The sequence below is a fragment of the Somniosus microcephalus genome, chromosome 4, assembly GCF_052327205.1.
Source record: "Somniosus microcephalus isolate GS21.2 chromosome 4, FLI_Smic_1.0, whole genome shotgun sequence".
Taxonomy (NCBI): Eukaryota; Metazoa; Chordata; class Chondrichthyes; order Squaliformes; family Somniosidae; genus Somniosus; species Somniosus microcephalus.
Genome location: NC_140990.1, coordinates 287197607 through 287224196, shown reverse-complemented (window position 1 = coordinate 287224196; position 26590 = coordinate 287197607). Strand labels below are relative to the sequence as shown.

Here is a 26590-nt window from a genome sequence, read left to right as displayed (position 1 = left end):
TCTGCTTAACTGGCTGGCCTGCTGTGTGGGTATTAAAGCAAACATTGTATGCCAATTGTATGCTTTTTAAATTCACTATGTGTTTCAGCCTATATGTCAGTTTGATGGCACAGTTCTTCACATAATAATAACTTTTTTATCACTTAGATTAGACGTTGTCAACCAATCGGATCAGTCGGAGGGCAGGACTTCTGCCTATCAACCATGCAGATTGGGCATTTATTTTACATGGATTAAAGGCTTTGTTAAATTAGCAGATAAAGGAGTGCCATAGAAATATTTTAAGAATTTGCTAATATCATCAACAATAATTTCTAACTACTTGTTCTCAGGTTTTAAAAATAGTTAACATTTGTAATTCACAGTCCATTGATCAACTAGTAAAAGAGAAAGAAAGGTAAACATTTGAGTGTGACCCTTCATCAGAACTCAATTTTGTTTGTGATATTCACTCACCCCTATTCCTCTTAAAGCTGCTAAAAATTAAGAGTTATTTGTTTAACATAGTTCAATTAGTGGGGGCGGGTGGGGTCAAAAATGTTTAAATGGGCAACATGCCTTTAACCTACCCACTTCCGGTTTTAGTGGAGATGAGTCGAGGGCGACCAATCATCTCTGGAAAGGGGCTGGTCCTTAAAATATTTTAAGGAGGCTGCGTGCCTCCATTTTAACATTACTTTTATTTTTAATACCTGCAGGCTGGGTTTCCCGGGCCTTGGGAAACCCGGCAGCTGAAAGGAGACGTGAAGGGCCAGATGGAACAGGTAAGTGCCTTTACAGCACTGCTTGTGGACCAAGTGTTCTCCTGCCGCGCCCCCCCCCCAACACCGCCCCCCCACCCCCCACCACCACGGCCCAACAAGAAAATCTGTAAATCTCACCTCCTGACTGTCTGGTCCCCGCACTACTGTCCGGCTACCCCCCCCCGCTACCTCCGACAGTCCAACCCCCCAACCAACCCGCCCCGCCCACCGACTGTTCTAACCCACCCCCGATCGTCCGACCAACCCCCTGACCATCCGAGATCCCACCACCAACCGCCCCCCCCCCCCCCCCGCCACCCCACAATGGCAAAGTCCCCAGCTGTGGCCTGGAGCTGCAGGCTTACGCACTCGACAACCAGCGGGTCTTGCCGTTAACTTTAGCAGGACCTCCTGATAAATTCGTACTTCTGGGTGTCCCGGTTGCTCAACCTCCCTGCCCCCACTTCCCACCTAACTGTTATTATCGGGGCCAGTGTATTCCCGAAGCATGTAATTCTCCATCTGCCTCTTGACTGCCATGCGGTTCAGGATAGGGACAGATGTGATAGTGAGACAGGTTTGCCTTTTGAAGGTAGAATGTATTGCCAATTGAGATTATCATAAATCTATTTTGTAAAAAGTTTCAGTTCACAAATTAACATCATATCTGGTGTTACCTACCCAAAGAAAGGAACTGGACCCTACAATGCTGTACTGACGTCCACACATTTATCTATTTAAAACATCTACAGCCTTTCCAAGATAAATTTTGGTTGGAATGCAGTCTCCAAATGTTCCTTTATAATGTATCAAGTAAAGTGTTAAAAATAAAAAAAATCTTGGGGAAAGCATTCTACAGATCCCCCATTGGCCTAGAAATTCGGTTTTGGCGCAGCGAGGGCTTTAGCGCCGGAAGTTAGTGCCGGCGCTAAGTCCCCCTGCGCGCGCCAAAAATTCAGTAGCGCCGCGCCCAAACGGCTGCCGGCGCTACTGAGGGGTCTCAGCGCCTCAAAACTGGCGCCATGCGCCGCATTGCGGCGCTATTCCGGCGCTGCGGCGCCCGCTGTGGTGCGGCAGGCTCGGGAAGTGCAGGCCTCCTCCTTCCGTTAAGGAGGAGCTGCCTGCACCCGGCCGCGGCCCGCGATAATCTTTTTAAAAATGAGCCCGGCACCTCGGACAAGTGCCGGGCTTGCTTCTGTTCCGGGGGGGTGGGGGGGGGGGGAAGTCCGGGGAGGGAGCTACGGCCAGGCGGCCGGCAGGAAAGCGGCCGGCCGCCGCGGGGCCTTTAATGCGCCGGCGCAAAGTTCTGTAAGGCACCTCTGCCAGAACGTTGCTTGCGGCTGCCACGGGCGAGGCGGCCGCAACTCAATTTCCGAGTTCGGGCGGGTTACCATGGCAACCGGGACGCTGCGCACACCGATGACGTCATCGGTGCCGGCGCAGCGCTACCGGCCTAACGCCGATTTAGGGCCCCTGTCAATTTCTAAACTGGCCATAACTTCGGCGCTAGGCCCTCTAGCGCCTCAAAAGCGGCGCTAAGGCCAGTGAATTTCTAGGCCAATAAATCTGATCTTTTCAGCACTCCAATTTTCCTTTAATAATTTCCAAATCCATTGTTGCATTTCTATGTACTTTAGGGCTGGGAATTTCCTCGGAGCTGCTCCCACACCACTGCTGTAACTTCACCAGAAGTGCATATATCTTTAAAGGTGAAGGAGCAGTTAGAGAAGGCCTTAAAAACAGCCAAAGTCTGGCCACTGAACGTTCCACTCTACAGGTAGCAGTCTCCAGTATCATCACAGTTTTGCAGCAATAAAGTTGAAAATCTTGCCATGAGTTTTGATGGAAACCAGCTCCAGAGGCTGGTCAATTAAATGACAAAGATCTGAAGATTGCCGAGTTAATTTTTAACATGTTTTCCCATATCTCTACTGTTGTTTAAATCCATAATTTGATGATGTCATCAAACAGTTCCACTGTGTAAAACATGTATTTGAAACTGTACTTCTTTTAAAATTGCAAATATAAAGAATACATGTAAAACTAAAGATTAAGATAGCAATGTTAAACACTGAGGCTGAAAATTCACAGGGATTGTATCTGTTGCTGACTCATGCTGCTGACTAGGCTTGAGTATGAGGGGTCAGAGGGTGCTCACCTAATCTACATAAAAGCAGCAGATGCCAACACCATGAAGGGTACATCTTCGATATCCATCTTCCCCCATAGGCCAGAAAGTTCAGTGAAGCCGGGGGAGGGGGGGGGGGCAACCCTCCTCCCCTCCGCCCCTCCTCCCCAGAAAGATGCCTGCGTTTACCCCATTGGTCCCATTTATAAGTGGGCTGAACATTCCCCTTCAAATTTAATACCTCTTCCAGGTCCAGGGCACAATCCAGACCTCACCTCTGCCAGGGAAGAGGTTGGAATGCTTTTTTTTACTTGGTGTACCAGTTTACAAAGATACGTAAGGCCTCTGAGAGGTCAAGGTAGAGAGACCTCATCCCGAGCCTCACTCCTCTATCTCAATAACCTTGTAAGGGGCGGGAGGAGGCTCCACCACTTACTAGGCCTTGCAAGAACTCCCATTGAAGGCCAGGTTCTAACCTATTTCCCAGCCCATTCGCCATATTCCCGCTGAGTTACAGCAGGAGTATGGCAGAAGGGCCAAAGATTTTTGGTCCCATTTTATCTTTGTCTTTGTACTAGAGGGAGCAAATGATAGAATGCACAGTACAGCTGAATAAAACTGAAACCCATCTTACATTACTCTTCTTCTATTTGCAGGAGTTATGTATCGGAAGTCTTGCGCTGCTTCTACATCTTGCCTCATTACGTCTGCAGGTTATCAGTCATTTTGTTCTCCAGGAAAGGTGGGATCTGTGTGCATCAGCTGTTGTAACACTCCACTCTGCAATGGACCCCGTCCCAGGAGGAGAGGAAACTCAGCAATGTCTTCAAGAGCAAGCCTAAAACTCTTAGCCGCTGTTGGAATACTCACATCAGCACTTCTAACATAAACTCAAAGAAACTTTGGCAAGAATCATTACTGGTGTAGGAGTGCTGAAATTTCCCACCTTGCTTTGCTGCTAACATTTCATGTGCTGTTGTATAACAGCTTGCTTCACTAATAACTGACAATGACCATCTAAGAACATTAACAGACCATATTCTTAACACAGACAATTGCCATTTTTGTTGCTTTATTGAAATTTTACATGGTATTGTAAAGATGACTTTTGGAAGAAACACTAACAGCACTTTGAAAATCTTCTCTGTGGTTTTTGTTTGATATATTTATGTTTTATAAAAGCTTCATATCTCAGTTTCATTGACTCCATTTGGTTGCTGTATTAGATGTAGCTCAGAGGTTATTTCTGGTGACGACAAGCTAGGATTTAATTCTGTCAACTCAGAGTCTGGCTCTGTTGTTCGGGGCTCACAGTTTTGATGCGAAGATGGTTCAAACTCAACGACCGTGTCCTTCACCACAGTACTTGAAAGTTTCTTGTCGGTTTTCCAGCGTGGATAGGTGTGTTTGCGTGAGGCATGGAGCAATGAACTTGTGGAGTGAACGGTGCTGCCCTTGGGGTTGGCCTGGATTCTCCTTAGTGTCTGCATGTTGACGTGCTCTATAGAGAGTTTACATCGCAGGAGCTGCATGAAAACCATCCTGAACTGCTTAGAGGACAGATTATACAAGAGTGGATTTAATACTGAGCTGAGATAAAAGAAAGTATCTGAGATAGGCATTAGGGTTACATAAACTCTGAAATATGCCGTTGTCCATTTTGACTTTGCTTTGGATGCGGCCATGATACGGCGAATTTGCAATGGGGTCCAACACACAGCCAGGGTAACCACAATGAGCACTGTAGAAAGAAAGGAAAATAATTATTTCTGCAAAAATCTTTCAGTAGCACCTACCTTCATGGAGCATACTTTCAAACAAGCCATTTAAACACTGACCTACTTTCCTAAAGTTAGACTGCCGAAAGTGTAGTTTCATAAGTTGTACATAGGCTCTGAAAAGGTGCAACGGAGAATGCATGGGAAATACTTGCATTGCCGATACATGCTAATTATATATTTCACTCCTGTTTCTCTGTATTGTGTACTTAAAGAACAAAACTGACGTATTAAGAGAGTGATGTGAATAAATATCAGCTAGAACAAACTCTTATGTGAACTCTAATGTGGAACACAGTTTTAATATTATTGATGTGCTTTATTGAGATGGGGAATACTAATTTCAGTTATGTTATCAGCTTGCCATTATAGCAACAAATGAAACAATTGAATGAATAGAATAAGCTAGTAACAATAGTCAGTTTAGGATATACTGTCAGCTTAATTTTTCCTTTATACTATAAAGTTTTTGGTTCATTAGGTGTATAAATATTTTAGTTTATCACACACAGGCCCAATTTTTGTCTTCAGTGTATATCAGGCAGGCAGTGGTTCGAGCAATCGCAACATCCACCTGATGTCAGGGATGAGAGACCCAAACCATTTGGCAGTCAGTCTTCACTTACATTGAATTGGCAAGCTGCCTGTGCAGGCAAATCATGCTTCTCTACATGAGATTTAAGAACGAAGCAGTGACATTTCCTCATGGCCTGTTTTCCATTTCAAACTTACGTTTAGTTTTGCTGAAAGTGAGGGATGTCAATGCTAGGGAATGAAACATTCCAGGTTAGGGAAAATAAGCCAGGTGTAGAAGAAGGTTATATTAACTCTTCCGTAGTAATACGCCTTTCACTTTGAGTCTTCACAGCTACCAGAGTGAGCAGACATTCATTCCATAAATTGATTTGGATTCAAATCCAGATAGCAGAGGTCAAAGGACAGTGTGCAAGCCCACTGCACCATCTAATTCTCCTTACTGATCGTATTTAACAAAATATATACTGTAACACATTGTAAAATTGATAATTTTATTCACAAAGTTGACCATAACCTATTCATAAATTATCTTGTTGTAGGAATGGTCAAATTCCTATCCAGAGATTGAGTTTGACGCAGGCCATCAATCAAAAAGATTTTTAATGTCAAACTAATGAGTTTAAACAGATTGATGCCAGAGAACCCTGGATACAGGTCTTAACTCACTGGAGTCTCCACGAGGACTGCCTGGGCGGTCCCGTGGATGACGTCATGACATCATCACATTCTTCCCGCGTTTAGGGTAATCACGTGATCGGCGGCATGAAGTCATCACGTTTGCCCGCGCTCTTAAAGGGCCCGCGCCCTGTACATGCAAACAGTATATACAATGGTACAGATTTAGTCCGTAGCTAACACATCGTTAAAAGGAATTATGTACACTTGTTCAGAGTCTCTCAGTGGCTCTGCCACATTGTCACCTTACCTGTGAAATAACTTATACAAGAGTGGATTTAATACTGAGCTGAGATAAAAGAAATAACTTTCCTACTTTTGTAAAATAGTTCCAGTTTATTAACGGGACTTTTTCCGAGTGGCAGGCAGTGACTAGTGGGGTACCGCAGGGATCGGTGCTAGGACCCCAGCTATTCACAATATATATTAATGATCTAGACGAGGGACCTAGATGTAATATCTCCAAGTTTGCAGATGACACAAAGCTGGGTGGGCGTGTGTGCTGTGAGGAGGATGCAGAGAAACTCCAGTATGATTTGGACAGGTTGGGTGATTGGGCAGATGCATGGCAGATGCAGTATAATGTGGATAAATGCGAGATTATCCACTTTGGTGGCAAAAACAGGAAGGCAGATTATTGTCTGAATGGCAATAGACTGGGAAAAGGGGAAGAGCAATGAGACCTGGGTGTCCTTGTGCACCAGTCGCTGAAGGTAAGCATGCAGGTGCAGCAGGCGGTTAATAAGGCAAATGGTATGTTGGCCTTCATAGCGAGAGGATTCGAGTACAGGAGCAAGGATTTGTTGCTGCAGTTGTACAGGGCCTTGGTGAGATCACACCTTGAGTATTGTGTGCAGTTTTGGTCGCCTTATCTGAGGAAGGATGTTCTTGCCATGGAGGGAGTGCAGCGAAGATTCACCAGAATGATACCTGGGATGGCAGGAATGACGTATGAAGAGATATTGGGTCGATTAGGCTTGTATTCACTAGAGTTTAGAAGAATGAGAGGGGATCTCATTGAAACTTATAAAATTCTAACAGGACTAGACAGACTAGATGCAGGAAGGATGTTCCCAATGGCGGGGGAGTCCAGAACCAGGGGTCACAGTCTAAGGATAAGGGGTAAGCCATTTAGGACTGAGATAGGAGGAATTTCTTCACCCAGAGAGTGGCGAACCTGTGGAATTCTCTACCACAGAAGGCAGTTGAGGCCAATTCATTAAATATATTCAAGAAGGAGTTAGATATATTTCTTAAGGCTAAAGGGATCAAGGGATGTGGGGAGAAAGCAGGGACAGGGTACTGAATTTGGATGATCAGCCATGATCTCATTAAATGGCGGATCAGGCTCGAGGGGCTGAATGGCCTACTCCTGCTCCTATCTTCTATGTTTCTAAATAGCTGGTACCTGTACTGTAGTATTACTATCATTGCTCAGGAATGGTATAATTACCTCCAGTGCTGATGAACAATATCTGCCTGAGGCAGTTATTATACTGTGTAACATGTTCAAAAGCTGATTTTAACACTTCTATTGGCTTTGATAACATCTCCATAGCAGCTTCACAGGAGCAGCATTTTATACATTAAGACTTGGAAAAATATTTAAAACTGCTAAATTAATTCAATTACAGAGATACAAAAGAGCTAACAGAAACAATAAAAGGTAATAAGAATACCACAATAATAAATCTAGGCTGTCGCTCCCTTAATAGTATGTTACTGGTTCTAATTCACTGCACTGAATGAGAAATCCAACTCATTGACAGGCCAGTGAATCATTCACACTTATTAATTACAACCAGTAGCATGCCAGCAAAAGTATGATAGTATCAGTTTATTATAATTTTGCCTGTTAGTAAAATAGGATTGTACATCAATTAATTAAATGTTTTACCTTAAACCTGTATATATTTATTCAAAATAGAATGAATTACTCCAATTTGTTCATTGGTTCAATTTGCTATTATACTGTTATAATGGTTTTACCTAAAGTAGTTCAAATAACAGAGGAGAGATGTGGAAGTACTATTTCATAGGACACTGCCATATAATGTGCTAATTCACAGACCCTTCAAAACTTGCCATATTGTTAAATTTGATCTGGTTGGCATACAATCATTAAAGGAATGGGAGCTAAGATAATTATTGATTTAATTAAATTTGTGATACCCTTCTTGATTCCATAGATATAATAATCATAATTTTATTTTGTTATTAAAAAGAGAAAACCCCAGAATCATCTTAGTAACAGAAAAAGAAAGAAAATGAATCTTTGAATATTCTGATAGTTATACCAAGTTGTTGATGGCAAACGTTTTAGTATGAAGTTTTAATCAAGACAAATGCAAATATATGCTTCATACAAAGATCTGTTAAAAATTATCATTTGTTTTCATCTTGACAGATGGATTTTACAAGCTCCACACATAATTACATTGAAAACTAAAGTACAGTAAAGTGAAGGAAGAAAGAAAAAGTAATGATTTGAAGCTTTTTAAAGTTAAGTAGCATAGACTGATAATAAAGCACTAAGTGCTTTCTTCACATTTATGTGATTAGAGTTCAGTATAAATGGAAGCCAGTAAACCAATGTGGCTTATTGAGCTTCACCCTAACTGCTGGTAAAGAAGGCTGCACAGTGCTCATGGCTTTCCTTCTCCCTGAGGAAGCCCAATTAGATGCAACTGACATAACAACAGAAAATGCTGGAAAAACTCAGCAAGTCAGGCAACATCCGTGGAGAGAAATTTGAGTTGACGTTTCGGGTTTGACCCTTCTTCAAAACTGGAGAGAAAAGGAACTAGATCGAAGGCAGGGCTGCGATCGGACAAAAGAATTAAAGAACCAAAAGAAGTAAAAGAGATTAGAAGCTAGACGAGATGGTAATAGGCTGTGATTAGGTGTAAAGTGTACTGGCAGGGCAAAAGATAGCTGCCAGGTGTGAGAGAGAAACAAAAGGAAAGGGGGGGGGGGAAAGGAAAGGAGTGGAAAAATATAAGTGAAAATGAAATAGGGGCCGAGGTTATGATCTGAAATTGTTGAACTCGATATTGAGACCGGAAGGCTGCAGACTGCCTAATCGGAAGATGAGGTGCTGTTCCTCGAGTTTACGTTGAGCTTCCGTGGAACAGTACAAGAGGCCAAGGACGGTGAGGTCCGAGTGGGAATGGAGCGGTGAATTGAAATGACAGGCGACCGGAAGCTCGGGGTCACCCTTACGGACTGAACGGAGGTGTTCCGCAAAGCGGTCACCCAATCTGCGTTTGGTCTCCCCAATGTAGAGGAGACCGCATCGCTCCGCCTGGCTGAACTTGTTCTCACATTGAACAACTTCTCCTTTAACTCCACTCATTTCCTCCAAATCAAAGGTGTTGCCATGGGTACCCGCATGGGTCCTAGCTATGCCTGCCTTTTCGTGGGCTATGTGGAACAATCTTTGTTCCAGTCCTACTCGGGTCCCCTCCCTCACCTCTTTTTCCGATACATTGATGACTGTATCGGTGCCGTTTCCTGCTCTCGCCCCGAACTTGACAATTTCATTCACTTTGCCTCCAATTTCCACCCTTCCCTCACCTTCACATGGTCCATCTCTGACTCTTCCCTTCCCTTCCTCGACTTCTCCATCTCCATCTCTGGGGATAGGTTATCGACCAATATTTACTACAAGCCCACTGACTCCCACAGCTACCTGGACTACACTTCCTCCCACCCCGCTTCCTGTAAGGACTCTATTCCATTCTCCCAGTTTCTCCGCCTCCGCCGTATCTGCTCCGACGATGCCACCTTCCACACCAGTGCTTCAGACATGTCTTCCTTTTTCCGCAACCGAGGATTCCCCTCTACCGTGGTTGACACTGCCCTCGACCGTGTCAGTTCTATCTCCCGCACCTCTGCCCTCACCCCTGCCCCTCCCTCCCGGAACCACGATAGGGTTCCCCTTGTCCTCACCTTTCACCCCACCAGCCTCCACATTCAACGGATCATCCTCCGGCATTTCCGCTACCTCCAAAGTGATCCCACCACCAAACGTATCTTCCCCTCCCCTCCCCTTTCAGCATTCCGCAGGGACCGCTCTCTCCGAGACACCCTAGTCCACTCCTCTATCACCCCAAACAGCCCTTCCCCTTCGCCTGGCACCTTCCCGTGCAAGCGGAGGAGACGTAACACCTGCCCCTATACCTCCCCCCTTCCCACTGTCCAGGGCCCCAAACACCCCTTCCAGGTGAAACAGCGATTTACTTGTACTTCTCGCAATCTAGTATACTGTATTCACTGCTCACGATGCGGTCTCCTCTACATTGGGGAGACCAAACGCAGATTGGGTGACCGCTTTGCGGAACACCTCCGTTCAGTCCGTAAGGGTGACCCCGAGCTTCCGGTCGCCTGTCATTTCAATTCACCGCTCCATTCCCACTCGGACCTCACCGTCCTTGGCCTCTTGTACTGTTCCACGGAAGCTCAACGTAAACTCGAGGAACAGCACCTCATCTTCCGATTAGGCAGTCTGCAGCCTTCCGGTCTCAATATCGAGTTCAACAATTTCAGATCATAACCTCGGCCCCTATTTCATTTTCACTTATATTTTTCCACTCCTTTCCTTTCCCCCCCCCCCCTTTCCTTTTGTTTCTCTCTCACACCTGGCAGCTATCTTTTGCCCTGCCAGTACACTTTACACCTAATCACAGCCTATTACCATCTCGTCTAGCTTCTAATCTCTTTTACTTCTTTTGGTTCTTTAATTCTTTTGTCCGATCGCAGCCCTGCCTTCGATCTAGTTCCTTTTCTCTCCAGTTTTGAAGAAGGGTCAAACCCGAAACGTCAACTCAAATTTCTCTCCACGGATGTTGCCTGACTTGCTGAGTTTTTCCAGCATTTTCTGTTGTTATTTCGGATTTCCAACATCTGCAGTATTTTGCTATCGTACTAGATGCAACTGACTGTGTTTGCCTTGATCCGCCTCCTACAGGGTGAACAATGGAATAGAAGATGGGTGTGAGTTCTGTTCAGTTAATCTCCCTGCTGAAAGCTCATGGGGGTGGCAGTAAGAGGTTGTAAAAGGAAGAGCTTCAAATTATGGTAAAAGCAATCACTGAGCACCAATTTGGCTCAGCTGGTAACAGTGTCACCTCGCTTCTGTGGCCTTTTGAGTCAAGCTGTGGATTCAAACGCCCCACTGCAAACCTGAGCACAAAGGCTGAAACTTCACTGCAGTACTGAGAGAGTGTTGTATTGTTGGGGTTGCTGTCATTCCGATAACTCAACAAATCAAGGGCCAGTCTGCTTGCTCAGGGGAACATAAAAGATCCTTCAGCCAACACCACCAAAAGCTAATTATCTGTTTGTGAGATCTAACTGCATGCAAATTAGTTGTTTGTCTATATAATAGCAGTGTCTGCACTCGATTGGTTACAAAGCACTTTGGGAAACCCTCAGGACATGATAAGGTGCTTCAGCTTAGGCAGCCCCTCGGAACCGAGGATGACTTGCTTCCACATTAAAAATGAGTTCGCAGGTGACTGATGAGTCCATTGCGGGACCTACAGTCTCTGTCACAGGTGGGGCAGACACTGGTTGAAGGGGTGGGTGGGTGGGGTGCTTGGGTTGACGTGCGCTCCTTGCGCTGCCTGCGCTTGGCTTCCGCCTGCTCCCGGCGAAGAGACTCGAGGTGTTCGGCGCCTTCCCGAATGCTTCTCCGTCACTTTGTGCGGTCTTGGGCCAGGGATTCCCAGGTGTCGGTGGGGATGTTACACTTTTTCAAGGAGGCTTTGAGGGTGTCCTTGAAGCGTTTCCTCTGCCCACCTGGGGCTCTCTTGCCGTGTCAGAGCTCCGAGTACAGTGCTTGTTTTGGGAGTCTCGTATCGGGCATGCAGACAATGTGACCCGTCCATTGGAGCTGATCGAGCGTGGTCAGAGCTTCGATGCTGGAGATGTTGGCCTGAGCATGAACACTGATGTTGGTGCGCCTATCCTGCCAATGGATTTGCAGGATCTTGCGGAGGCAGCGTTGGTGGTACCTCTCCAGTGCTTTGAGGTTCCTGCTGTACATGGTCCATGTCTCTGAGGCATCTAAATGCTAGCAAATTCTTTCTGTCTTGATCTGAAACAAACAGTAAGTTCACACTGCCACCCCTCTTCTAGGAATGCATTGAGTAAGTTCACACTGTTCTTCAATTAAACTGTTGCATTGCTATTTATTAATAATTTCATAGAGTTATGCAGCACAGAAAGAGGCCCTTCGGCCCACCGTGTCCCCGCTGGCCATCAAGCCCTGTCTATTCGAATCCCATTTTTCAGCACTTGGTCCGTAGCCTTGTATGCTATGGCGTTTCAAGTGCTCGTCTAAATGCTTCTTGAATGTTGTGAGGGTTCCTGCCTCTACCACCCTTTCAGGCAGTGAGTTCCAGATTCCAACCACCCTCTGGGTGAAAAAGTTTTTCCTCAAATCCCCTCTAAACCTCCTGCCCATTACCTTGAAACTATGCCCATTGGTTATTGACCCCTTTACTAAGGGGAAAAGTTCCTTTCTATCTACCCTATCTATGCCCCTCATAATTTTGTACACCTCAATCAGGTCCCCACTCAGCCTTCTCTGCTCAAAGGAAAACAACCCCAGCCTGTCCAGTCTCTCTTCATAGCTGAAACGCTCCAGCTCAGGTAACATCCTGGTGAATCTCCTCTGCACCCTCTCCAATGCAAATACATCGTTCCTATAGTGTGGCGGCCAGAACTGCACACCGTATTCCAGCTGTGGCCTAACTAGCATTTTGTACAGCTCCGTCATAACCTCCCTGCTCTTATATTCTATGCCTCGGCTAATGAAGGCAGGTTTCCCATATGCCTTCTTAACCACCTTATCTACCTGTCCTGCTGTCTTCAGGGATCTATGTACATGCACACCAAGGTCCCTCTGATCCTTTGTCCTTCCTAGGGTCCTACCATTCATTGTGTATTCCCTTGCCTTGTTAGTCCTCCCAAAATGCATCACATCACACTTTTCAGGGTTAAATTCCATTTGCCACTGTTCTACCCATCTGACCAACCCGTCTATATCGTTCTGTAGCCTAAGGCTTCCCTCCTCGCTATTTACCACTCCACCAATTTTCGTGTCATCTGCGAACTTACTGATTATACCTCCTACATTCATATCTAAATCATTAAGGTACACTACAAACAGCACTGGACCCAGCGCCGATCCCTGCTGCACACCACTGGACCAATCTTGATCTTCAGGTAAATTGCTGATGAATCTGGGATTTTAGAAGCATTGCTGATATCATTTTCTGATTTTCAACTAAAAATGGACTCCTCCGGTTTTTATTTAGATTTAATATTTTATTTTCAAAAATGTTAAGAATTCAAGAAATTTAAAAGTAGAAAAACAGAAAATTAATGATATAAGTGTGTATTAAGTACTGTAAACCCTAATTAAAGTTTGTCAAATAACATTGGTTCATAATATCAAATCACCTATCCAAAACAGCACCCATGCTTTCAAACAAATTTCTTTTTATGTTAAATTAAAATAACTAGAATTGAATTTTCTAATCTGTCGTGATTTTGGCACTACAAAATTAGAAGCCAAAACGATTTTCAGATTTGAACTAACAGATATAATTTCATCTTACTGTCATTATATGACATGCGCATAAGAGCTTTAACTGCAACTTATTTTCCTAATATATTACTACAGATTTGAGGTTTTTAATCTTAACTGTATAACTTCAGTTCCCATGTATAAAATATAACTTTAGAAAGAACTTGTATTTGCGTACCTCGTAATCAGCATTGCTCAGAAATGTCTCAGATGCTGCAATGACAATGAATTACCTTGACATGCAGTCACTTTATGGAGGTGAATACAGCAGCAATTTTACACACAAGGTCCCACAAACAGCAATGAGATGATTGACCATTTGATGTTGGTTGAAGGAGGAATATTGGGCAGGAACGCTCAGTGAACTCTGGTCTTCTTTGAAAAGGAATTCTTTACCATCCACCTGCACCACCAGCCTGGACAAACGGCACCTGATCTGATGGACAGCATCTCCAACAATGCAGCACACACTCAATAATGTACTGAAATATCAGCATATGTTACATGCTCAAGTTCTAGTGTGGGTCCTGAACCATATCCTTCTGACTCAGAAATGGACCTATAAGAAATAGGAGCAGGAGTAGGCCATTTGGCCCTTTGAGCCTGCTCCGCCATTCAATAAGATCATGGCTGATCTTCTACCTCAGCTCCAATTTCCTGCACTATCCCCATATCCCTTGATTCCCTTAATATTCAAAATTCAATCAATCTCTGTCTTGAATATACTCAACGACTGAACCTCCACAGCCCTCTGGGGTAGAGAATTCCAAAGATTCACCACCTTCTGAGTGAAGAAATTTCTCCTCATCTCAGTCCTAAATGGCCAACCTCTTATTCTGAGACTGTGACCACTGGTTCTAGACTCCCCAGCCACGGGAAACATCCTCCTTGCATCTACCATGACAAGCCCTGTAAGAAATGTTTATGTTTCAATGAGATCACCTCTCATTCTGCTAAACTCTAGAGAATATAGGCCTAGTCTACTCAATCTCTCCTCATAGGACAATTCCCCCATCCCAGGAATCAGTCTGGTGAACCTTCGTTGCACTCCCTCTATGGCAAGTATATCCTTCCTTAGGTAAGGAAACCAAAACTGTACACAATACTCCAGGTGTGGTCTCACCAGGGCCCTATATAATTGCAGTAAGATGTCTTTACTCTTATACTCAAATCCTCTTGTAATAAAGGCCAACATACCATTTGCTTTCCTCATTGCTTGCTGTACCTTCAGTGATTCGGGTACAAGGACACCCAGGTCCCTCTGAACACCAACATTTCCCAATCTCTCACCATTTAAAAAGTACTCTGCTTTTCTATTTTTTCTACCAAAGTGGATAACTTCACATTTCTCCACGTTATATTCCATTTGCCATGTTCTTGCCCACTCACTTAGTCTGTCTATATCCCCTTGAAGCCTCCTTGCATCCTCCTCACAACTTACATTCCCATCCAGCTTTGTATCATCAGCAAACTTAGATATATTACATTTGGTCCCCTCATCCAAATCATTGATGTAGGCTGAGGCCCAAGCACTGATCCTTGCACTAGTTACAGCCTGCCAACCCGAAGGTGACCCGTTTATTCCTACTCTCTGTTTTCTGTCCGTTAACCAATCCTCAATCCATGCTGGTATATTATCCCCAATCTCATTAGCCCTAATTTTGTTTAACAACCTCTTGTGTGGCATCTTATCGAATGCCTTCTGAAAATCTAAATACACCACATCCACTGGTTCCCCCTTATCTATTCTGCTAGTTAAAACCTCAAAAAACTTTAACAGAAATGTCAAACACAATTTCCTTTTCATAAATCCGTGTTGACTCTGCCCAATTCTGTTATTATTTTCTGAGTGCCCTATTACCACATCCTTAATAATAGATTCCAGCATTTTCCCGACTACTGATGTCAGGCTAACTGGTCTGTAGTTCCTTATTTTCTCTCTTCCCTCCTTTCTTAAATAGTGAAGTTATATTTGCTACCTTCCAATCCGCAGGAACCATTCTGGAATCTATGAAATTTTGGAAAATGACAACCAATGCATCCACTATCTCTATAGCCAGCTCTTTTAAAACCCTGGGATGTAGGCCATCAGTTCCAGGACATTTATTGGCTTTCAGTCCCATTAATTTCTCCAGTAGTATTTTTTTACTAATAATAATTTCTTTCAGTTCCTTATTCTCGCTAGGCCCTTGGTTCTCCAATATTTCCAGGAATTAGAAATATAGAAACATAGAAGATAGGAGCAGGAGTAGGCCATTCGGCCCCTCGAGCCTGCTCCACCATTCAATGCGATCATGGCTGATCATCCAAATTCAGTACCCGGTCCCTGCTTTCTCCCCATACCCCTTGATCCCTTTAGCCTTAAGAAATATATCCAACTCCTTCTTGAATATATTTAATGAATTGGCCTCTACTGCCTTCTGTGGTAGAGAATTCCACAGGTTCACCACTCTCTGGGTGAAGAAATTCCTCCTCATTTCTATCCTAAATGGCCTACCCCTTATCCTTAGACTGTGACCCCTAGTTCTGGACTCCCCGACCATCGGGAACATCTTTCCTGTATCTAGTCTGTCCAGTCCTGTCAGAATTTTATAAGTTTCAATGAGATCCCCTCTCATTCTTCTAAACTCCAGCGAGTACAAGCCCAATCGACCCAATCTCTCCTCATACGTCATTCCTGCCATCCCAGGTATCAGCTTGGTGAATCTTCGCTGAACTCCTTCCATAGCTAGAACATCCTTCCTCAGATAAGGCGACCAAAACTGCACACAATACTCAAGATGTGGTCTCACCAAGGCCCTGTACAACTGCAGCAAGACATCCTTGTTCCTGTACTCAAACCCTCTCGCTATGAAGGCCAACATACCATTTGCCTTCTTAACCGCCTGCTGCACCTGCATGCTTACCTTCAACGACTGGTGCACAAGGACGCCCAGGTCTCATTGCACTTCCCCTTCTCCCAATCTATTGCCATTCAGATAATAATCTGCCTTCCTGTTTTTGCCACCGAAGTGGATAACCTCGCATTTATCCACATTATACTGCATCTGCCATGCATCTGCCCAATCACCCAACCTGTCCAAATCATACTGGAATTTCACTGCATCCTCCTCACAGCACACACGCCCACCCAGCTTTGTGTCATCTGCAAACTTGGAGATATTACATCTAGTTCCCTTGTCTAGATCATTAATATATATTGTGAATAGCTGGGGTCCAAGGACCGATCTCTGCGGTACCCCACTAGTCACTGCCTGCTACTCAGAAAAAGACCCGTTTATTCCTGTCTGCCAACCAGTTCTCTAGCCAAGTCAATACCTTACCCCCAATCCCATGTGCTTTAACTTTGCACGCTAATCTCTTATGCGGCACCTTATCGAAAACCTTCTAAAAGTCCAAATACATCCACTGGTTCTCCCTTATCTATTCTACCAGTTACATCCTCAAAAAATTCCAGTAGATTAGTCAAGCATGATTTATCTTTTGTAAATCCATGTTGACTTTGTCCGATCCTGTCACTGTTTTCCAAGTGCTCTGCTATTACAACTTTTATAATGGACTCTAGCATTTTCTCCACTACCGATGTCAGGCTTACCGGTCTATAATTCCCCGTTTTCTCTCTACCACCTTCCAATCTCATCAAATGCTCTTGCTCACACTCTCTCTGCGCTCATATTTTTAATATCTATTCATATCTCATCTTTATAATTTTGTATATTTACTTTACTATCAGACTACAATACAATTTGAATTGTTGATGGCCCATTGCTGAGAAATTCGATTTCACTATCAGTGAGCAACAGCAACTTTTCGTCTCTCTGTACCAATGACATCCTAAGAATATAAATTAGTTTAAAATTATAATTTGGACATGTAGTATAAATGCAATATGTCATGACCGGTGGTGAAATAAGATAAATAACTAACGCTTGCGGCTCACCATTACTCACTCATGACACTACACTCTCTAAAAACCTTTGAAATACAAATCACTGCCCACAGGAAGTTGGCATTCCATTAAATGCTCTAACTCTAGTTTGTTAATGATTTAAAACTTCCTACAGTTCAGCCTGCAGCCTCTAAAGTACACAAATAATATTTGTTCAGACCCACTGTAGTTTAAGGAGGGATTGTTGCCATGGTAACATACCTTACAAACCACTTTACCATGCTTGTTCATAGAGAATGGTGTAATGACAAATGATATAATTAGTGATGCCACTGATATCATTCTGGCGCTACAAATTATATATTTTTAATAAAAGCCAAGAATTAATATAATAGCATGCTAAAGTTTATGCTGCAGCAAATACAACATCTGGTTCATCACAAGAACACAAGAAAGCACAGAATGGGAGGTCCATGAAGCTCACCCTTTCCTTAGACCATATTCAATCTACCCAATAATGGGCTGTACCCCAATAATTTAATCTTTTGAGGAAATACTCTCTGATCCCAAAAGATAACCGAGCAAAATTCCAAAATATTTACCGATCCTTACCTTTCCAAAATTCATTCCTGATCTGCTGCCCCCCTAAATAATTTTCTCCCTTGTCCCATCAATGCAGGTACTAGTGTGCCCTGCAGCGTACTCAACCATCTCAGTTTATACCTATCCCTATAATTACCAATCCTGATCCCAAAAATATATTTATAAAGCTCACTTTTAAAGGAATTTAATCATACCAGATTCCGCTGTGAGCCTGTCCAACATATCCCTGATGTGTAGGGTTGCCAACCCTCCAGGATTGCCCTGGAGTCTCCAAGAATTTTTTTAAAATTTGTTTCTGGGATGTGGGTGTTGCTGGTAAGACCAGCATTTATTGCTACTCCCTAGTTGCCCTTGAGAAGGTGGTGGTGAGTCGCCTTCTTGAAAAGCTGCAGTCCGTGTGGTGAAGGTACTCCCGCAGTGCTGTTAGGGAGGGTGTTCCAGGAGATTGACCCAGCGACGATGAAGGAATGGCGATATACTTCCAAGTCAGGATGGTGTGTGACTTGGAGGTGGTGGTGTTCCCATGCGCCTGCTGCCCTTTTCCTTCTAGGTGGTAGAGGTCACGGGTTTGGGAGATGCTGCCGAAGAAGCCTTGGCGAGTTGCTGCATTGCATCTTGTAGATGGTACACACTGCAGCCACGGTACGCCGGTGGTGGAGGGAGTGATGGTTTAAGGTGGTAGATGGGGTGCCAATCAAGCGGGCTGCTTTGTCTTGGATGGTGTCGAGCTTTTTGAGTGTTGTTGGAACTGCACTCATGCAGGCAAATGGAGAGTATTCCATCACACTCCTTACTTGTGCCTTGTAGATGGTGGAAAGGCTTTGGGGAGTCAGGAGGTGAGACACTCACTGCAGATTACCCAGCCTCTGACCTGCTCTTGTTGCCATAGTATTTATGTGGCTGGTCCAGTTAAGTTTGTGGTCAATGGTGACTCCCAGTATATTGATGGTGAGAGATTTGGCAATGGTAATGGCGTTGAACGTCAAGGAGTGGTGGTTAGATGCTCGCTTGTTGGCGATATGTCATTGCCTGGCACGAATGTTACCTGCCACTTATTAGCCCAGGCCTGAACGTCGTCCAGGTCTTGTTGCATGCGGGCGTGGACTGCTTCATTATCGGAGGAGTTGCGAATGGCACTGAACACTGTGCAGTCATCAGCAAACATCCCCACTTCAGACCTTATGATGGAGGGAAGGTCATTGATGAATCAACTGAAGATGGTTGGGCCTAGGACACTGCCGTGAGGAACTCCTGCAGCGATGTCCTGGGGCTGTGATGATTGACCTCCAACAACCACAACCATCTTCCTTTGTGCTAGGTATGACTCCAGCCAGTGGAGAGTTTTCCTCCCGATTCCCATTGACTTCAGTTTTACTAGGGCTCCTTGATGCCACACTCAGTCAAATGTTGCCTTGATTTCAAGGGCAGCCACTCTCACCTCACCTCTGGAATTGAGCTCTTTTGTCCATGTTTGGACCAAGGCTGTAATGAGGTTGGAAGCCGAGTGGTCCTGGCAGAACCCAAACTGGGCATCAGTGAGCAGGTTATTGGTGAGTAAGTGCTGCTTGATAGCACTATCGACGACACCTTCCATCACTTTGCTGATGATTGAGAGTAAGCTGATGGGGCAGTAATTGGCCGGATTGGATTTGTCCTGCTTTTTGTGGACAGGACATACCTGGGCAGTTCTCCACATTGTCGGGCAGATGCCAGTGTTGTAGCTGTACTCAAATTGAAGATTAATCGCCTGGACACTGCTGCGAGCAACTCAGGAGGAATATCATAGAGGCGTTAAAAAAATGCTGAGTTTTGTTTCACATTCTTTGAACACTTTTGTTTATTTGTTATATAAAGATTGGAAATGGGAAAATTGGCTGTTTGAGTCTGCAGGGCTGTTGGAAGCGGGAGGTCATGTGATTAAACCTCCGGGAATACGTCCAACCAGAGTTGGCAACCCTACTGACGTGGCGAGAAAAATTCTTTCAACTCTAGCCTTGTTTGAGCTTATTAATTAAAAAATATATTCACCTCTTTTAATGCACAGTCTATCAAATAAGCTGCCTAACTATGCCTGTCTATTCTTGGCATGCATTCACACTATAACTGTAGCATCGCTGTGAAGTACAGGAAACTTTGGTTTATCCGGAGGTTATATGTCCGGAATACTCGATCTAACGGCAAAAATCAGGAGCTGTTTTCTATAAGTTTTTTTAGTTCTCGTTGCTTTTTTTTTCCCAGTCAGGCACTGCAAGGTCTGTAGCTATAGCAACAGCTTCAGCTAGAGACGCTTGCAGCTGCAGCCGACTGTTTTGAAGCTGTTGCTAAGCAACAGGGTTTGTTGATTCACACGGAGCTTTTCAGTTCCGTATGTTTCAACATTAACGCTGGTATGTCCGGCACTTTTGATGGTACGGCACCAGCTCGGTCCCGTCAGTGCCAGATATCAGAAAGTTTCCTGTAGTTTTGCTTTGTGTCAATAATGGCTGAATTGCCGCCTAAATCTGACATTAGGACCTAATCTGACTGGAGTGAAGTGAATTGAGACCTCTTGCAGGAGGAAGTCTCAGTCCACTTCACTGCACAGATGGACAGCCAGGGCTCCCAATTCATCCTTCACGTGTTTAGCATTCAGTGCAAAGGCAGAAGCATTGAGCAACTTTACTAAATGTGTCCTGTGAATGCACTGTAAAGGACCTGGATTATGACCTTTTCTTGAGACTAACATGGCAACATTGTACCAGAGTTTCTATAGCTGTTGCATGATCCAGGAATTAAGCATGAAATAAAACTTCCCAAAACAATAACGCTTCTTTAATTGAGAAAGAATATCAAATTTATTGTGCAGATTTCCAATATCCAATAATGCTACTGTTAGTTTCTCATTCTCATTTCATTATCAAAAAGCAGATCATCTGCATGCATGGCAAAACCCATTCAATTAAGATTAGAAATTTTTTTACGGTCCAAATAACTGTTAATGAATGGAATGAGTAATGAGTTACCATGGTGCAAATGATCAAAACTGATCACAGATGCATTTCTGAATCAAACTTCTACTTCTGGATGTTTAGGCAGCATGATCAGAATTATCACTTTTGACTGGATGAATTTGCAATATGTGCAGGCTCAATGAACAAACCCTGTGATCAGATGAGACCTGGGTTCACTCATAACTTATATGTGCATAATTCATGGTTACCAACACATGATAAAATCAATCAACTCCTATCTCCACTGGGTTAGAAGTCCAGCTAAACATTTAAGTTTGTAATTTCTTTAAAATTTGGAGAATATTCTGTGAAGAATGTTAGGTAGCCTGATAAATTGAAAACTTTCCACTTAAACAAGTTTTAGCATTAAGCATTCCTGCGCCAAGTATAACACAGCTGCACCATAAAGTGCATGTTCCTCTGCCCCAAAAATGTGCCTTAACCCGACTGCTGTAGAGTGTGTCTCCTGCACCATTGTGACATTTCCCATTCCCAGTTCTCACACCAGTTTCCTCTCTTAGTGAGATAGTGCCCCACACATTAGAAACTGGGTTGAGACTACATAAACTTATAAGAAGGTAGGAACTTTTAGGAACAGGGAAAGGCCAATAGCTCCAACAAGCTCCCTCCTTTTTGATGGATGTCCACCCCACCTTCTCATTGTATCCCCAGTTGCTTCTTTCTCCAGAATTTGAAACTGGATTCCAGAGGTGAAATGACAATATACTAACCAACTTGCCAACCAGTTCCATACAAGTTCTGAAATGCCATTGGATAAGGTTCGTTTTAAAAGGAGAACTCTGCCACTTTTCCATAGTTTAGTCACAAACAAAATCTTCTACCTAGTGTTCTTAAAATTGTGCCATTGAGAAATCCAGTTTAGAACATTTTTGTTTATTCATTTATGGGATCAGGGTGTCACTGGCAATGCTAGCATTTATTGCCCATCCCTAGTTGCCCTTGAGAAGGTGGTGGTGAGCCGTCGTCTTGAACCGCTGCAGTCCGTGTGGTGATGGTACTCCCACAGTGCTGTTAGGTAGGGAGTTCCAGGATTTTGACCCAGTGACGATGGAGGATCAGCGATATACTTCTAAGTCAGGATGGTGTGTGATTTGGAGGAGAACTTGGAGGTGGTGGTGTTCCCATGCGCCTGCTGCCCTTGTCCTTCTAGGTGGAAGAGGCCGCAGGTTTGGAAGGTGCTGCCGAAGAAGCCTTGGCGAGTTGCTGCAGTGCATCTTGTAGATGGTACACACTGCAGCCACGGTATGCCAGTGGTGGAGGGAGTGGATGGGGTGCCAATCAAGCGGGCTGCTTTGTCCTGGATGGTGTTGAGCTTCTTGAGTGTTGTTGGAGCTGCACTCATCCAGGCAAGTGGCGAGTATTCCATCACACTCCTTACTTGTGCCTTGTAGATGGTGGAAAGGCTTTGGGGAGTCAGGAGGTGAGACACTCGCCGCAGAATACCTAGCTTCTGACCTGCTCTTGTTGCCACAGTATTTATGTGGCTGGTCCAGTTAAGTTTCTGGTTAATGGTGACCCCCAGGATGTTGATAGTGGGGGATTCAGCGATGGTAATGCCATTGAATGTCAAGGGGAGGTGGTTAGTCGCTCGCTTGTTGGAGATAGTCATTGCCTGGCACTTCTGTGGTGCGAATGTTACCTGCCACTTATCAGCCCAAGCCTGAATGTCGTCCAGGTCTTGTTGCATGTAGGCATGGACTGCTTCATTATCTGTGGAGTTGTGAATGGCGCTGAACACTGTGCAGTCATCAGCAAACGTCCCCATTTCTTACCTTATGTTGGAGTTAAGGTTATTGATGAAGCAGCTGAAGATGGTTGGGCCTAGGACACTGCCCTGAGGAACTCTTGGGGCTGTGATGATTGACCTTCAACCACCACAGCCATCTTCCTTTGTGCTAGGTATGACTCCAGCCAGTGGAGCGTTTTCCCCCTGATTCCCATTGATTTCAGTGTTACTAGGACTCCTTGATGCCAGACTCGGTCAAATGCTGCCTTGATGTCAAGGACAGTCACTCTCGCCTCACCTCTGGAATTCAGCTCCATTGTCCATGTTTGGACCAAGGCTGTAATGAGGTCGGGAGCCGAGTGGTCTTGGCGGAACCTAAACTGGGCTTCAGTGAGCAGGTTATTGGTGAGTAAGTGCCGCTTGATAGCACTGTCGATGACACCTTCTATCACTTTGCTGATGATTGAGAGTAGACTGATGGGGCGGTAATTGGCCATTTAGGACAGAGATGAGGAGTAATTTCTTCACCCAGAGAGTGGTAAACCTGTGGAATTCTCTACCACAAAAGGCAGTTGAGGCCAATTCATTAAATATATTCAAGAAGGAGTTAGATATATTTCTTAAGGCTAAAGGGATATGGGGAGAAAGCAGGGACAGGGTACTGAATTTGGATGATCAGCCATGATCTCATTAAATGGCGGAGCAGGCTCGAGGGGCTGAATGGCCTACTCCTGCTCCTATCTTCTATGTTTCTATGTTTCTATGGCCAGGTTGGATTTGTCCTGCTTTTTGTGGACAGGACATACCTGGGCAGTTTTCTACATTGTCAGATAGATGCCAGTGTTGTTGCTGTACTGGAACAGCTTGGCTAGAGGCGCAGCTAGTTCTGGAACACAAGTCTTCAGCATGATAGCCAGGATGTTGTCGGGGCCCATAGCCTTTGCTGTATCCAATGTGCTCAGTCATTTCTTGATATCACGTGGAGTGAATCGAATTGGCTGAAGACTAGCTTCTGTGATGGTGGGGACCTCGGGAGTAGGCCGATATGGATCATCCACTCAGCACTTCTGGCTGAAGTTGGTTGCAAACGTTTCAGCCTTGTCTTTTGCACTCATGTGCTGGGCTCCACCTTCATTGAGGATGGGGATATTCTTGGAGCCTCCCCCTCCCTTTAGTTGTTTAATGGTCCACCACCATTCACAGGGATGTGGCAGGACTGCAGAGCTTTGATCTGATCCATTGATTGTGGGATCGCTTAGCCCTGTCTATAGCATGCTGCTTCCGCTTTTTAGCATGCATGTAGTCCTGTGTTGCAGCTTCCCCAGGTTGGCACCTCCTTTTTAGGTATGCCTGGTGCTGCTCCTGGCATGTTCTTCTACACTCGTTGTTGAACCAGGGTTGGTCCCCTGGCTTGGTGGTAATGGTAGAGTGAGGGCTATGCTGGGCCATGAGGTTACAGATTGTGGTGGAATACAATTCTGCTGCTGCTGATGGCCCACAATGCCTCATTGACGCCCAGTTTTGAGCTGCTAGATCTGTTCTGAATCTATCCCATTTAGCATGGCGGTAGTGCCATACAACACGACGGAGGGTGTCCTCAGTGTGAAGACGGGACTTTGTCTCCGCAATGACCGTGTGGTGGTCACTGCTACCAATGCAGTCATGGACAGATGCATCTGCGACAGGTAGATTGCTGAGGACAAGGTCAAGTAGGTTTTTCCCTCGTGTTGGTTCACTCACCAGCTGCTGCAGGCCCAGACTGGCAGTTATGTCCTTCAGGACTCGTCCAGCCTGGTCAGTAATGGTGCTACTGAGCCACTCTTGGTGATGGACATTGAAGTCCCCCACCCAGAGTACATTCTGTGCCCTTGCTACTCTCAGTGCTTCTTCCAAGTGGTGTTCAACATGGCGGAGTACTGATTCATCAGCTCTGCGAGGGCGGTAGGTGGTAATCAGCAGGAGATTTCCTTGCCTATGCTTGACCTGAAGCCATGAGAATTCATGGGGTCCGGAGTCAATGTTGAGGACTCCCAGGGCCACTCCTTCCCGACTGTATACCACTGTGCCACCACCTCTGGTGGGTCTGTCCTGCTGGTGGGACAGGACATACCCAGGGATGGTGATGGAGGAGTTCGGGACAGTGGCTGAAAGGTATGATTCTGTGAGTATGACTATGTCAGGCTGTTGCTTGACTAGTCTGTGGGACAGCTCTCCCAATTTTGGCACAAGTCCCCAGGTCTTGGTGAGGAGGACTTTGCAGTGTTGACTGGGCTGGGTGTGCTATTGCCGTGTCCATAGCCGGTGCGGAGGTCGATGCTGGGTGGTCCGTCCAGTTTTATTCTTATTATTTTGTTTCGTTTTCTTTGCAGCTGCTCATCACCAAGAGCCATCACCAAGAGCCATCACCATTCTCCTTTCAATAATTTCTGGGTAATCATTCGTAGTGACATCATAACTGCATATAATTGGCAGTTTTACTTTCCAGGTCATTAGAACTTTGGCTCTGAAAGGAAATGTACATCTTGCTTAACAAGCAATAATTTTGCACAACATTAATAAAAATGCAAATCCATACTGTATTTTCGCTTACCAAAAATAAACAGTCTTCCATTTGCTCCACTGAATTTTGTTGTCCCTCTTTAATTTGCTTTTCTTATCTTTATTATTTTAAACAAGTAGTTTGAATTTATCAACCTGCCTTAGAATCTGACATTCATGTTTGTAGTGTCCGTGTGTAGATAAAGACACTGAAGACAGGAGTTGGTTCATAGGTATTTACTAAGCAAGTCTGGGGGGGGGGGTTTCTAAAGGATATACACAATACACAGGCTTATATAGCCCAAGTGGCAATTACCGGCATTACGCACACCTGGGGCTCTTAAAGGCACATACACCACAATTCCTCCCCTTCTAGCTAACTAGTACATCATATTTTAAGTAATTATTAATTACATGTTATATGCAAAATAATATACATTGCTGTATTAATTAATTATAAGTTAGTCTCTCAGGAGGCTTCCTGACTCGGTCCGGATAACGCCTCGGGGGTGTAGTAGTTTCTGGTGGTTTAGTAGGTTCTTCTGGCAAGGCTGATTCGGCTTGAAGGCCAGTGTCGGGTTCATCGGGCTCCAGTATCACCGGATCGGAGGTAGATATGGGTATCTCTACTTCATCGTTAGGCGTATAGAGTGGTGGTGTAGGTTGTCCCTTTTCGGATGACTTGATGATTTGGTCAGCATGGCGCCTTATTATGCTGTCTCCGATGTCCACGGTATACATCAGTGGTCCTAATCGTGTGCAGATAGTTCCAGGCTGCCATTTCTCGGTACGGTAGTCCTGGGTCAAAACCGGTTGGCCTATCTGGAAGGCCCTAGTTGGCCTTTCATTCATGCCCTGAAACTGCCGGTTCTCCACGTCCCTTCGGATGTTGGGCTTGACCAAATCCAGCTGGCATCTTAGGTTTCTATTGTAGAACATCATGGCGGGAGTTTGGTTAGTAACCATATGCGTTGCATTCCTATATGCAAATAAGAAGTTATCCACCTTGTGCTGAAGATTTATGTCTTCATTACCCATGGCCTTTATGGCCCTCTTGAAGGTCTGGACAAACCTTTCAGCCAATCCATTGGTGGCGGGATGGTATGGGGCGGACGTGTCGTGCTTTACCCCATTGTTCTTTAAGAACTTTCTGAATTCTTCGGACACAAATTGCGGTCCATTATCAGAACATATCTGCTCCGGCAGCCCATTCCTGGCAAATATGGTCCTTAATACTGTGATGGTTTTTTCTGTGGTGGTGGAGGACATCTTTATTACCTCCGGCCACTTGGAGTGTGCATCAACTGCGATTAAGAACATTGAGTCCATAAATGGACCAGCAAAGTCGATGTGCACCCTTTGCCA

General features: G+C 44.7%; 2 protein-coding genes across 2 annotated transcripts in view; one reads left to right on the top strand and one right to left on the bottom strand.

Moving 5' to 3' along the window:
* LOC147120529 (ly6/PLAUR domain-containing protein 1) overlaps window positions 1-4614 on the top strand; it is an 87460-nt gene extending 82846 nt beyond the window's left edge. Inside the window, exon 3 of the mRNA XM_085986587.1 lies at window positions 3528-4614. Coding sequence (XP_085842713.1) covers window positions 3528-3760 — 233 coding nt within the window. The 3' untranslated portion in view covers window positions 3761-4614. The remainder of the gene's footprint in view (window positions 1-3527) is intronic.
* Window positions 3927-26590, bottom strand: part of gpr39 (G protein-coupled receptor 39) — a 129064-nt gene continuing 106400 nt past the window's right edge. The window contains exon 2 of the mRNA XM_085986586.1: window positions 3927-4612. Within this exon, the coding sequence (XP_085842712.1) occupies window positions 4056-4612 (557 nt within the window). The 3' untranslated portion in view covers window positions 3927-4055. The remainder of the gene's footprint in view (window positions 4613-26590) is intronic.